Here is a 14,302-nt window from a genome sequence, read left to right as displayed (position 1 = left end):
AACAATAACTTTACAACCACTGGGTTGAATGAGCTGAAACTTAGCATGTCGGTGGACATGCAAATGATAATGCATTTCCACGTGTCACGGTTTGGGTGCTGCTGCACGTGCGCACGCGCAGGGTACGCTTCCAGATCTCGAGAACGGCTGGGCTGATTGCGCTCAAATTTGGTACGTCGTTAGGGACTGTTTGACAGGGTGCCTGGCGTATGTCAGTTTGGGTCCAGCTTGCACGTGCGCACGTGCGGGGGTCGCTTCCACATCTCGAGAGTGGCTGGGCAGATTGTGCTCAAATTTGGTACACCGTTAGGGACCGTTTGGCAGGGTGCCGTGCACAAGTCAGTTTGGGTCCAGCTGCACGTGCGCACGTGCGAGGGGTCGCTTCCACATCTCGAGAGTGGCTGGGCAGATTGTGCTCAAATTTTGTACACCGGTAGCGACCGTTTAGGAGGGTGCCGTGCTCAAGTGCATTTGGGTCCATTTTGCACGTGCACACGAGCGGGGCCACTTTCACATCTCGAATGAGCGGCTTTGCCATTGCGCTCAGAATCATCATTTCTTGTTCCGTTAAAGGAGCATTCGGCTTCACTATCACGTAGTTTTCCAGTTCTCATGCGCGTTTCTCTTCATGATTGCGAATTCGATTAATACAGTTTGTTAGTTGATTAAACATTATGTATTGTGTATTTAAGATGAAGCTCAGCAGTAACATTCATGACATCATCAAAGCATAGTCAAAGCATATGAAGACGTGAAAATAATGTTCATGGTAGTAGAGACTGTGGGATGAGTGGCGATATACTCATACCAATCTGAGTGCACATAATGATACATGATTTTATTCACCCATCACATGAGCCTCTTTAACCCGCGCCCGGGTGGGCCTTTCAGCCAGCTTCGCCATAGTGATGGGAGGGGGGACGTATTTGTCCACACCATATTATCTCGCAAAGGAAGAAAGGTAGAAAGATGCGGAAAGGGCAGTAAGTGGCTCGTTATAAGAACTTTGAGAATCGTCTAGACCATTTTTCGACCAGGCCATCGCTAAAGGTCACTGGTGATCACCAAAAGTTCACGAATTCTGGTTTTCGATTTTAACAACGTTCCACAAATCAGCGCACACACAAGTAAATGAGGGGCCTTCTGCTCTTGAGCACTTATGTTGAGCCACGTAAGAAATAATTAAGCCAGTCATTAGCAGGTCACACTTGGAAGACATTTCGACTGTTGCAGTCTTGCTGAGCTTCCATTCAGTTTTCTTGACGGCGCCAGCCTCCATCATGTTTAATTGCAGTAGCAACTTACAACTGAAGTTCGTCAATCTTTTTTACTTTATATGTTGGCCATAAGTCGGGCTATGTCTGGTTCAGTTGGCAGATGAATTTCAGCACACACCAGAAGCCTTCTAGCAACAGGAACATAGGCATTAGGGCGGGTCATCCGAGAACTTTTTTTCGAGGACACATAATGAAGACCGAAATTCCTACGGAGCATGTCACAAGGAGACTGTGTGAATTTTTTTCAATTTTTTTGGTTGAGGTTGCGGGTCGCCGCAGCCAATTAATCAACCGGGTTTTTAGCTACATTTTCACTGCACGCGAGTTTTGAGCACAAATATCAAATGATTAATTATTTTCAAATATATACCTCGAAACTTCAGCTATTCCTCAACCTATCCTGCAAGTCTGTTGGCTGTATCTCTTTAACTGTGGCCATGGTGCCCATAGAGATCTTATATACATAGAGATGACATGCACTTAAAACCGTGGCGATTCAGTGGGTCTTTTTAAGCAACTTATTTTCAGCCAGTAGCGTGCCAATATGGCTGAGGCATTGTTAGTCTGAAGAAATTATTACGTAGCGAGCGAAGGAAGCGTAGTCTTTCGTAGATTAACGAAAATTTCTGAGTATGAGCGGCCGGCCGGCCGTGGTTACGCTTTTGCGAGGCTTATATCTCAGCAACCACTTGACCGATTTACATTCGATGATTTTTCTAGGGTAGCTTCATTCCTTCTACCAAGTATTGGACTATTCTCGATGCATGTGGGTGACCGCTTATGCACGTGCCACGTGCAAAACGAAGAGGTGTCAGTTTTGCAATTGTTGCAATATCTTGGTAACTACTTGGCCGATTGCGCTGAAAGTTGGTATGTAGGTAGGCACCCACTAGGCAATGCATATCCATGTGCCACAGTTGGGGTGCTGCTGCACGTGCGCACGTGCAGGGGTCGATTCCAGATCTCGAGAACGGCTGAACCGATTGTGCTGAAATTTGGTACATGGTTAGGGACCAGTTAGTAGGGTGCCGTGCAAAAGTCAGTTGTGACCCATTTTGCACGTGTGCACGTGCAGCTTCCAGATCTCGAGAACGGCTAGGCCGATTGCGCTCAAATTTGGCACATCGCTAGGGACCGGTTAGTAGGGTGCAGTGCACAAGTTAGTTGGAGGTGTCCCTTGCAAATTCGCTTGTCCAAGGCCCACCCTCTTGCTCGCTCCGTTGGTCGCCCCAAAAGGCGTTTTACTGGTTAAAAATGTTGCTGATCTTTCCTGGCTGATTTCATTCCTGAGGTAAGCAATGAAATTTGTAGCATGATTTCATTTTGTGTTTTTATTGAATTCCTTAAAAGCTCGCCTAAAAGCATTCTCTCTCATTCAGGCTCTCATCAACCCGGCAGGCGGTGGACCTCCCGGCCACCTTCCGCGCGGTGGGGGGGGGGGCATTTTTTGCCCCCCTCCCGTATCTCCGAAACTACTGGACGGATCCGTAACATTCAAACGATGTTCGATAGCCCTGTCAAATTTGTCGATGGAACTCCAATTTCATTGACCTCGGGGTCACCGATGACGTCACAGGTCAGGTCAAAGATAAAATGTTTCACGTACGTCAAAAATAGGGCGTACGTTGCCTAGTATATATGTTGCTATTAGAGGTCACTGATAATACCATGTCAGGTCACAGGTCAGGTCACCAAGGGTCAGCACATGAACCAACTTTACTCTTTACTAGGGTTGTGCGATGCATGTTTTATGGCCCCCCTGACATGGTCCCCCAAAAAAAGGTTACAGGTCTAAGGTCATTTGGGTCAGGCTCATGGAATTTTCAGGGTAGGTTCCTTGAGATTTGGTCAAGTTTGGCGCTTTCGGTCAACCGTCGTGAAAACGGCTGTTCTGAACCTTTCTGAGCACGGTGCAAGCTCAAATATACATATGTTGCATGTTCCCATTCAATTCGCCGGACCTATTGGTTTTCTACATACGCGCCGGCCGGGGGGGGGGGGGTTGGTTGGTACGATTTCCCTCGCCGTTTCGCCCCCCCCCCCCCCTGATGAAGCTAGAGCGTCGCGGAAAAAACAAGCGTGAGCGCCGTTACAAGACGCAGGTACTGGTACCCGATTTTAAGGTCTCTTGAGGTCAGGTCAAGTGACCAAGGGCCAGGGTTCAGTTTTCATAACTTCGCAAAAAAACGGTCGGAGAGCCGCGATTTTGGCATCATCGTGTTCGCCTCGCTCAGGCGCGTCGAATGGTATACTTTTTGTTCGGGTGAGGTCAACTTGAGGTGTTGACCTCGGGTCAAGGGCAGGTCAGCTCCCCCAGATCACGAAGCTGGTTGACAGAGGTCATGTTACATATTACTCGAATCGGCAGGTCTTCCTGAGTTTATTGGTGGATTTCCCGACTCGCTAACTCAATTTGATGGGGAGTTATTGATGAAAAACTCTAATGACCCAAGTATATAACTGCAATGAAAACCGTAAGCCTCATGCTAATAATTATATTAAAAATAGGGCCAAGAAAATAAGACATGCTGGGCAAACTGACAAACTGACTTTTGTCAAACCGTCTTACGGTTTTCATTGCAGTTATATATGTAATCATGAGCCTCAAAACCGCGCTTTCTTTAACAATGACCCAAGTGACCATAAATGACGCCACGCAATGTCAACAATGCAAAAGTGAAGCATCGGACCTTGCAAGGCGTGAAAGAAATCACGATTCCATGTGCTGGAGACAGTTTGAGATAGTTCTCGGCGCTAACATAGCAGTTTTCATTTTTCCCATTGACTTATACCTAATGGTGAGGTCACGTGGCCGACCTGACCTCATGTGATTTTTAGGGAAAATCCGAGATATATGTACAAGTTGTGAGACCTCTGGATGATACTACATCCTGTAAGTTTCATCTCCCTGTGAAAGTACTTCTGAACAGCCCGGAAGCAGGCGTCACGCTCTTGACAAATCCTGAGGTAGCTGTCAGTAAGGAAGCTTGAGCCCTTGAATTTGGTAAAATGGCTTACGTTGGCAGCTTGCAAGTTACGTATTCCGTCGCGATCGCCCATCATACAACATATATTGACCAGCTTCGAACTATCACCGAGTTCAATGTTGTTCACTATGTCCCAATGTGGTCCGAAATTACGGAGTAAACATTGCAGAGACGGATTACTCCAAAGCATCCAGCTATTGCGAGACCTCTCAGCTCACCGGTCTGTGTTATTCGCCCAGTGATCGACAGGAATAAGTACCGGGCTCACTATACGAAACTTTTTTGGGCTGTACTGGCCGATACAGACAGCCAGCAAACAGTGCATACACTGCGATGCTTGCTGAACTAAGGAATGGTGATAAAAAGACTCGAGACACTTATGGCAAAAAAGTATAGGAAGCGAATGAGGCAGGAGACATAAAGGTATGCGATTCTATCAGCATTTTGCAATAAACAAGTCATGCACTACATGCAGCTCATAGATCGGTCCAAAGAACGCGTTACAGAGTCACCAATAGCAATCTCGCTGGAAGAGGGTGACCTTCGACCCGCTGCTTAACAAATTAATTTCGATCCAGTGCATACCATACTCACTACTCAGGCAGTGGAGCGAGCCGTCCGGTTCCTAACTTAGGCAGCATACGTTGCTGTTATTAAGAGAGCACGTCTCGGTTACATCACGTGTGCCATCAGGACGCAATGCAACGCTCTCATGCCGGCGTTTGAATCAATTATCGAAGTGTGATTTTCTGTCCTAGGACGGTTAGGTGGCTGGCTACATTGCATTCAAAAAATGAACATACGGTTTGGACTGATGTTATCTGTCTGCAAAACTTAATTTAACTGATAAACATATAGGTATCAAAGTTAAGCATCTCGCTGTTTTCTTGGCGATATCACTATAGGTATAGCTTCCGGAGCAATTTATGATTCCTGAAGTATTTCGGATCGAATGGGTACAACTCACCTAGTGTCAAATAAGGAACACCAGACACCTAGGAACACCAAAGAACACCATATACCCGACGTGGCAGCGGCTGCGTCAGCTTTTAACGGTCGGAAAGCCGTCAAAATCAATGTTATGCCAAACTCGCTCAATAGATGGCGCTGGTTTCGTTGCGCTCAGAGCGCCGATGCTAATCGCTATTCTGAGCACGATTCTGCCACTGGGGTTTCCAAACTTTGTGAAGAGGCGGGGGTAAGCATGTAGAACTAGGAAAGTGGTAAATATAGTACCTTTCTTGAATTTTTCTCACTACATTTTGCAAACAACGAGAAAAATTAGCAAAAGTGGTCTCGTTGACGGCGCGCCCAGTTCCTTTTCAAAAATTCGCAAAAAATATGTTTTAACCGTTTTATGGATCAGCCCGTAGGAAAATCGCTCTTCACATGGAAACTTTTTCCATCGACCCGCCCTAATAGGCATGTGCCTTCTTAGGTAGACCTTGGGTAGACCTCTTCCAAGCCGTTTCTTATGACATTTGTGAAGATTGCAAGTGTCTCTCAGATTTTTTCTTCTCTTGACTCTAGCCATTATGATAAAATTATCAGTGCCTGACTGCTCTAGCAGATAAACAGGATAAATCTAAAGAAAATGAAATAAAATGCTTTAATTACATAAATACCAAATATCCCAGAAGACACTGCTTGAAATGCTTGCTGTAATAACGTAAGTCAATTTTATCGCCTTGAAATGATTCACTTATCACGTGCAATATGTGCTTGACATTTGTTTGTGCTCTTTATTGGTGACAAATTATCTTTTCTTGTTTAATGTGCACAGGACTGTCAACACACCTTACGCAATTTGCAATGCGGCAACAATAAATGATGGCGATGACTTTGTTTATTCCGTTACCATGGAGACGATTTCGTGAGGCTTGACTTCAAACCTTAAACGTTTAAATAAATGTTTTGTAGTAAATGTTAGCGTTCTGTTACACATTTTAAAATAAAATTAACGTTAAATATTTAGCAAACTTTTATTTCTACGTCCGTGCTTAAAGGTTAGGATTGCCCTTGTCCTGCGCTGTAAATTCAGAAAACAATTTGCTTCTTTAGTCGACGAGGAACGCCGCAAAGACGCGAGTAGTTCGTCTATACTTATTATATGTCAATGGCCTAAATTAAACAAATTATCCGATCAAAGAACAAAACGAACGTACATAAGTACTATCTATAAGTCTAATGAAAAAGTTTAACGGCATTGCTAACGTCATTACCGCTCAATGTGTCATTCAAGACGCTCTATGAAAAGGACCCAACCAGTGCTGCGTAGTCGACGAAATTTCAGTGAATTTGACTCCAACTCCGATTCCGGTATCCAAATATCGACTCCGACTCCTCCGGCCAGAACTGTCGATTCAGACAGACTCCGACTCTGCAGCCCTGGTAAGTCCATGTGGAGTCGATGACTTTTCGGTCACGTTCGACTCTACTCCGACTACAGCTTTTAAAAATCAACCGACTCCGAGTCGGAACAGATCCGCTGGCTCTGACTACAACTCCGCAGCCCTGGCCCAACATAGCCGCCTAAAACAACTTTGATGTGTGATCTTCTTCGTATGCACTGTTAATGTTATTTTAAACAAGGCGTGGAAAAGGAAGATGAAGCCTACACAAACAAGGGTCTACTGTTGCGGATCAATCAACTGCTGGAACAGAAAAGCTGAAACACCACCCATCTCATTTCATCGTTTTCCTAACGACTCTACACCAATGAAAGTACTGATCAATGCGGTACGAGCATCGATGTGACATTTGTGTACCAAGTTTGAGTATTATCCGCCCAGCCGTTCTTGAGATATGGAAGCGGCACTTCGCATGTGCAGTAGCACCCCCATGGTGACACATGGAAATGCATTGGCCACTGGGTGCCTAACTATTGACGAAGTGTTACTGTAATGGGCCTAGCCATTGCGGGGTTATTTTATGTGGAACAATTTCGACACCCCTAAGTAAGGCGCGTGGCACGTGCCGTAACATTAACTAAGATGTAGAAAGTCGGGCGAAATTCGGAGAAGAAGGAATAAGCCTACCAAATATGCATGACATATTGTCAAACTGCTGTACCATTGCGAGTAAATGACCATATAAAAGGCCGTACAAGCCGATGGGACTGGGCGTTCAATACACACCGTCTCACGCATTTTATTTTCGTTATTTCCTAAAGGCTGCTTGACGTTTTTGGCTTTCAAGCATTAAAGACATTTTTTGTCGTCTCAGGTCCAGTAAGATTACCTCCAACTCGTGGGAATCTGCACTTCAAGCCAACTAACACACCACACCCACGTGTGTCATAATGCTGAGCGATGGCGTTCACTCGGCTTGCTCCTTACTTACGATAATTTTCTCGCTAGATGGCAGGCCTGATCCCAATGTCGCGGATCCCAATGTTAATTTCCACGAGACATCAATCCAGTGTTATATCATCCATGGTCTAACTCGGCCCCCGGTCATTGTCATTGGCAGCTTCCTCCTCACGTGACGTCACCAGAGCTTGAAGTTTTTCCTTCACTTATGTTGAGCTATGGGAAAATCCCTGATTTTAGCCATTTTTCTAGCCGCATTATCTCAGGAACTATGGAACTCAAATCAAAACTTCTAATGTCATTTCAAAGCTAAATGGATTACCTTATGCATCCCGGGTCAGTTTTACTGAAGAAAAGTAGAGAAGTATGCAAAATATGCCACCGAAAGAAGTTCTACATCCCATTGACTAGCGTTGCTGTGTTGCTATCATTTAAATGAATGTCTTGCAATAACGTTTTTGGTAACCGGTGATAATAACTGTTGATTTCCATGAAAAGTCGCGGTATTCATGTGCATCGAATTAGCAAACACTTGTGGTTCCAGGGCATAAAAGTTATATTTTGGCTGATGGTCGCTGGTGTTTCGTCGGATCACTTCGGTTGTAGAAGTGCATAACAATGCTGTACATAGATTCGATGCTGCTGATTTGCGGTTGCATAGCTGATCATCAATTAATTCTATTTTGATTGTATTTCCGATGCATGACATGCGAAAACAATCCCTTAAACGAAGACATCTATGACATCTGGCTTCCTCTATTACAATTCAAAACTGACTGAATGGGTGGAAGCAGCATTAGGCAAGAACACAGCCTTACAGATGAACATCAGTGATACGATGGAGTACATCTGGCTAGACAAACACCGGTCCGACTACCTCCAGACAGGACGGATCCTGATCTGTAACATTGTGCCGATCAGATGCGCCCCGCCGCTGTCGCCGGCAACCCAGGCAGCGGCACAGCGGCATAGGTCGATTCAATTTCAGATAGCACGATATGTGAAAGTGCACACATGCACAAACGGGAGGTTCGATGAATGTCACAGCAGCATAACACTCCATTCTGTCCGACGGTACGCTATGTAACAATACGAAAACATATTCAGCATACCAGGGTACTTAAGTTGATTTCCATCTGAACAGTCGACTGGAAAATTCGGTGAATTCAAAGCCTACCTCAGGGTAGCTTGTGCGCTACATTATTTGAGCACGATATGGATGTAGACTGCATTTACATATCATCAGCTATATTAACTGCAACGCGTTTCACAGTACTTGTACTGCATCATCAGGCAAATCACGAATGGCACACATTTAAGCATTTTCAAGACACTTCAGCGAACACGTGAAACATATATGAACTCCGCCTCGAGCTGATTAAACAGGTCTAAGCAGGGCTGGGAGGGGATCGTGAGTCCGCCGGCCGCGCTGCGCAGTCGAGTCCAGAGCGTCTGAACTGGCGCGTCCTCAGATGCCATCGCCAGCGCGCCGAAGCTGGGGCCGCATTTTCTGGCGATGTAGCCGGCCAGATGCGCCATTGCACCTTCGGTGGCCGGCACACCAATCTCAGCGTCCAACGCCGCTGAGGGCGCAGGCGGTATATGCACTGTCTCGGCCTTTCGCAGTAGCTGCGCCCTCTCCTGCTCCGCCTCCTCCTCTGCGTCCGGGGCTGGCTCGTCAGGAACGGGCTCCAGGCTCTCCGTCCCCTCAGGAACTTCTTGGGGCGGCTCAGGGCATACCGCCTCCAGCACACCATCTGCGCCTGGTCGGCTTGGTCCTCGTCTGCCTCCGGCTCTGCCCCCGCCTCCGCCTCCGCCGCTGGTACCGGGAGCGCCGCGGGTGAGCGACTCTTAATCTGCACGCCGTGGGCCCGTGACGCGCAAGCTGGATCAGAGTGAACAGGCGGAGGCGCCCCTTCACCTCTGTCGTCGTGGGGTTGGGGCTTCCGCCGCCAGAGCCGCGGATGTGGCTGAACGAGCCCTAAAGCCGGTTCTGGGTGACGTGGCGGAGTAGCAGTTAGCAGTCCGGGCCAAAACGCTGCTGCACGTCAGCGAGCAGACCCCGCTCCACCTTCACTGTCACTACTAGACCCTTCTGGAACGGGAGGAGGTGACCAGCTGAGCCGAAGCGCAGTCCCTCCACCTCTTCCACCAGCTTAGAGAGGGCGTCCTCCTGCCCGGGAGTGCCGGAGCAGCCTCTCCGCAGTGTTTTGGCGTCCCTCGGATGGCCGCTGTTGAGGACGTCCATGCCGCTGTCAATGGTGAAGAGGAAGGCTGTCTCTTTCTCCTTTCCGGGCATGCACCGAGTACGTCTGTGCGGCCAGACCGCACGAAGCAGACAGCAGCTCGTAGGCGGGTCGGACTTTCTGTCGTGCCATTCCGGAGACCTGACAACAAATAGGGAAAAAATGTGTCGGAGTTTCTCGATGTTGTGGCCTTTCACGTTACGCTCACGCTTAAATTATTGTCTTTAAAGGATACGATGCGAGGCAATTAGGACGGCATAACATAATGCGTTTTTATGCGGCGCAGCATGACATGGCACACTCCATACAGGTAGAGGTTCAGCCGCAGAGCGTGTAGTTACAAAAAGAAACAAACAAAGAAATCCCATCCTTTATCCAGCAAAAACACTTAATTTATACTTTTTCTTGCAGAACAATATTGTCAATGGCGTGGACAAAGGGCATAATAAAAGGGTAGTAAGTATCATGAGCCTGTTGACGCTGCAGCACCCCTATAAAACAAATAATCGAGAACAACAGGCATCATGATACCCATCTTTCTTTCAGAAACTGTGCAATCACTGAGCAACTCTAAATTTAATAAGTAAAATGGTATTTGCTTATGTGTAACTGACAACTGTACATATTTTTATTCAAGTTGCATTGAATCAATTCTTCCAAAAAATGGTTTATGGACAAGAAAGCAACATGCATATTGGTCACCACTCACTAGCACAATTTTAATGCAGGTAAAATGTTTTGCCTAATGGTCTAGTCTTCCTGTGTACAAAGCATGCAAGATTTATTAGTCTTCCAAACAATCACAGCATTATTAAGGCAAAGCTAAGTCTGGAAAGGTAAATGTACATACTTACACATTGATTCTGGGACCTGGTGTTTGAAAGCTGGCATCTTGGCATCCATCGCCAGTCCACCTCTGGTGAGGCGAGACGCTCACCACCACAGGACCTTGGAGCGCAGAGCTGCTCTGGCTGCGCCACGCCCAGACTGAAAAAAAAATACACATGCCAAATATGTTCGGAGTAATGGCAGAATTGCGTCAAAAATTTCAGCACAAGTCGCAGCCTGGCGTAATTTCGCATGCGCCAAATTCAGCGCATGGTGGCCGCTGAATTTTTCGGTGCACGGCTGCAGCAGAATTTTACTGGGAATGGTGGTCACCAAATTTTTCAGCACGCTGGTAAATCTAGCAGCAGACTCATCCTGCGAGCGGGTCTGAAGAGGGTCTGAACTTCCGGCCAGGGGCTTGTTTTATTGGGGCTTACATTTGCGTCTCTATGTTGTACTCTTAAAGGCAGGGAACCCCAAACAGGTGAGTTGAAAAGGTGAGTTCTTTGATGTTTCACAGCACGACCCCAGCTTTCAGCGCAAATGATGCAGAAATTTCAGCTCAAAATTGCTTGCATTGAATTTCAGCGGGTGGTTAATTTACATATCATACCTACTGCACCAAAACTCCACCACAATTCAAAGAAATAACTAGCTTTTACCATTACCACAAATCAACATTAGCACAGAGACTGATATGTTTACATTACATTTTTCCCATTACCAACAAGGTCAAGTTTACGTGAAAGTAGTAAATTGTTTCACTCAATCTTTGATGACGTTAATTCTTTTTTAAAGATATCCACAGCATTGACAACAACATGGAATATTTGGAAATAAAAAATAATAAATATATAAAGGTTAAAAAGTTAAAAAAAAAATCATCACAAAACTGTGATAAAATAATAAATACGTCATATATTGTAAAAAGAATCATCATGCTAAAAGCATGCGCCAGAGATGTCTTTGCTGCGCATTATCCGTCACAAATCCTGGGCTGCCAAATGACCATACCCTGTAAGTCAATATACCCTGGTCTAACTTACGTCGGTCAGTGACCTGGGCCCAATCTTACCAATGCCGTAAATAGGATTTGGCAGCACTGGCCGGAGTTTACGGCACTGATATCAAAAATATCCTTTTTATTTACATCCAGCTGATCTTGTCCAATGATTTTGATAGCGTGAATGATTATGAATGTTGCCTGAATGAATGAATAGGGGAGAGTGGGGTAATTTGGCCGCTTTTTTTAGAAAACGATGTAACTAAAAATCGACAACACATTTCTGCATTTTTTCAACGCTGACAGGTGTGGCATACATTTTACTTTCTTGGACAGTAAACTTGAAATGATAGAGTAACTACCTACTTATATGGACATTGTGATGTATTACAAAGGTCTGCAAAGCGGCCAAATTGCCCCACTAGCAGGGTTATTTGGCCGGGGGTGTGGGGCAATTTGGCCGGTGTTAGCTTGAGGCCATGATTTTTGTTATAGGCGAGTCAGCTTCACATTCAGCAATGACGCGTGTCCTACGACGCATTTGAAGCATTTTGGAGGTTGACCCAGCCGTCACAGGGGTCGAAAAAAAGTCAAAATAGCGACTCTAGATGCGATGACAGTTTTTTACGAATAGATTTTGAAGTAATCAAGCTAGGGCAAAAATAAAAGTACCATCGTAATTCTCTCGTCATTCCGCATCGAAACATGTATGTGTTGACCTCGAGAGGTCAAGGTCAAAGGTTGGCTTCAGGTCAGGTTAACTCAGGTCGCTTGACCTCAAGGTTACGTGAGTTCAAGGTCATCATGTATATCATTCGATGCGCCTTGACGAGCTGAACACAATGAGACCATTTTTGCGGCTGTATCTTTTTTCTGTAAGTATTTATTAGCAAAAAAGCGTTAGGTAACCTTTGCTGACGTCACGTGCTCTTACAACTGTCCAATAGGAAATATGGCATCAAGGTAGTCAAAGTTGGTTATGAATTATGTCCTTTATCCCGCGCCCGGCTGGGGGTCCTGGATTTCCACGCCCTGCTGGGGGGGGGGGTGTTTGAACACCCCCCTTCTAACTCGGCTCCTGGGCCACGTAGCGATACGCGGAAGGCGGTGTTCGAAAGAGCGTCAAAAATAATGAGGAAATCACTTCGTTCAATTTTTTGGTCAGGTCAAAGGTCAGGTCACCAGAGGTCATTGAAGGCAAAATTTCGCCGATTTCCAGGTCGAATGTCGACAATTTCCAAGAAGCCAACGCATAACTCGGGAACCAATAGAGCTACAGCGCCGCGGAAAAGCGCATTCGATAGCCCTATTAGCGCCCTTTCTGAGTAATTCTCTCAGATTTGACCTAACGTCAACGGTTTTGCCTGCAGGGGGCAAAAACTGCAAAAATAGCCGATTTTTTCGGAAACAGTTTTTCTGCAATAACTTTTGACCCAAGCCTTGTACGAGCTTACTTTTACGGGCATCGTGTTCCTCTCGTCAAGACGCATCGAATGAACAGTGTTTGGGATTGTTTATAATGTCTTTCGTCCGAAAGAGGCGCATTTCAATTTTCTCCCATTGACTTTAATGGGGAGGTCGCAAAATTGACCTGACCTTAGGTCATCGATATCAAAATTCTGAGATACACTGTAAAAAAAGTTTAGCACCCATGTCAAAAACCAGCACCCTATACCTGCTTATTTTAAGCAGGCTAAATGGGTGATAAATTTTAGCACCCTTTTCGAAAAATAGCTCCCTGTGCCGGCTTATCTTAAGCACCCTAAATGGCTGCAACCATTTAGGGTGCTTAAAATAAGCCGGCACAGGGAGCTATTTTTCGAAAAGGGTGCTAAAATTTAGCACCCAGTTAGCGTGCTTAAAATAAGCAGGTACAGGGTGCTGGCTTTTGACATGGGTTTTTACAGTGTATACGTTTTGTACATGCTATTGCTCTTAGCAATCGCTGAAAGTTTCAAAGCGATCGGTCACTCGGTCTAGCTACGACAGACATTGAAACTTTTTATGAGGTGAGGCCACTTCAAGTGACCTGGTGACCTGACCTTGAATGACCTTGGTCTGAAATTTTCACAACATGTGTAGAATTGATGTATGATAAGGTATACCAAAAACGGCGGCGCTCCGCGCCGCCGTTTTTGAGATATTCGCGAAAAACCACAAGGGGGGGTGAACAAACACCCCCCCAGCAGGGCGCGGGTTATGGTATAATTGACCATGACAACTCGGCCGTCCCAGCATAGTGACTCTGAGCGCACCGGCCAAGTTGCCCCGCTAGTCCCGGCCAAATAACCCCACATTGCCATTCTGAAAATTTTTGTCTATAAAGTCGTCATGGCTGTGCAGAACTAAATGAAATTGCTCTTGGAACCGCTGAACACCCTCAAAAATGGCGCTATAATGTTGGAATTCGTTTACAGCCCAAATACTACATGTAAGGTATACAAATTTTTAAACGGAAGTAAAAGTTACCATTTTCTAACTAAATTCACCTTTTATTAATTTTGAATAAAACTAAGAGGGGGAAAGTTTTGACATTTGTTCTCGAGTCAGTTCTGCCGATGACAAATGAATAGAGACTAAAGTTATTTCTTTCACTTTTATCAGCTTTCGTACAGGTGGGGGCGGCCAATTTACACCACCGGCCAAATTA

At 45.7% G+C, this 14,302-nt stretch overlaps 2 protein-coding genes across 4 annotated transcripts in view; one reads left to right on the top strand and one right to left on the bottom strand.

The window, feature by feature from the left end:
* LOC122366688 (TATA-binding protein-associated factor 172-like) overlaps positions 1 to 14,302 on the top strand; it is a gene marked incomplete at its 5' end in the record, with an annotated part of 326,392 nt that overhangs the window by 126,721 nt on the left and 185,369 nt on the right. The window lies entirely within an intron of this gene.
* LOC122366685 lies at positions 8,114 to 11,342 on the bottom strand. 3 transcript variants are annotated; one of them, XM_043339199.1, is made up of 4 exons: positions 11,263 to 11,342; positions 10,676 to 10,808; positions 9,637 to 9,962; positions 8,114 to 9,519 (listed from the first exon to the last, which is right to left on the bottom strand). In XM_043339199.1, the coding sequence occupies exons 1-4, from the start codon at positions 11,312 to 11,314 to the stop codon at positions 9,305 to 9,307; spliced, it is 726 nt and encodes a 241-aa protein (XP_043195134.1). In that variant the 5' UTR covers positions 11,315 to 11,342; the 3' UTR covers positions 8,114 to 9,304. The 3 variants fall into 3 exon arrangements, with proteins under 3 accessions (XP_043195134.1, XP_043195135.1, XP_043195136.1); XM_043339200.1 differs by having other exon boundaries at positions 11,318 to 11,334; XM_043339201.1 differs by having other exon boundaries at positions 8,114 to 9,962.

This window comes from Amphibalanus amphitrite, unplaced genomic scaffold, assembly GCF_019059575.1.
Source record: "Amphibalanus amphitrite isolate SeventyFive unplaced genomic scaffold, NRLGWU_Aamphi_draft 000824F_arrow, whole genome shotgun sequence".
In the NCBI taxonomy this organism is placed as follows: Eukaryota; Metazoa; Arthropoda; class Thecostraca; order Balanomorpha; family Balanidae; genus Amphibalanus; species Amphibalanus amphitrite.
Note: the sequence above shows the minus strand (reverse complement) of the source record. Positions and strands in the feature narration are given on the sequence as shown.

Bases quoted from the DNA above. Each gene is read 5' to 3' on its own strand.
- LOC122366685 (XM_043339199.1), bottom strand. From the start codon at position 11,314: ATGGTAAAAGCTAGTTATTTCTTTGAATTGTGGTGGAGTTTTGGTGCA. The intron at 10,809-11,262 runs GTATGATATGTA...TTTTTTTTTCAG, and splicing joins GTGGAGTTTTGGTGCAGTAG to TCTGGGCGTGGCGCAGCCAG. The intron at 9,520-9,636 runs GTCTGCTCGCTG...CTGGCGGCGGAA, and splicing joins GACAGTGAAGGTGGAGCGGG to GCCCCAACCCCACGACGACA.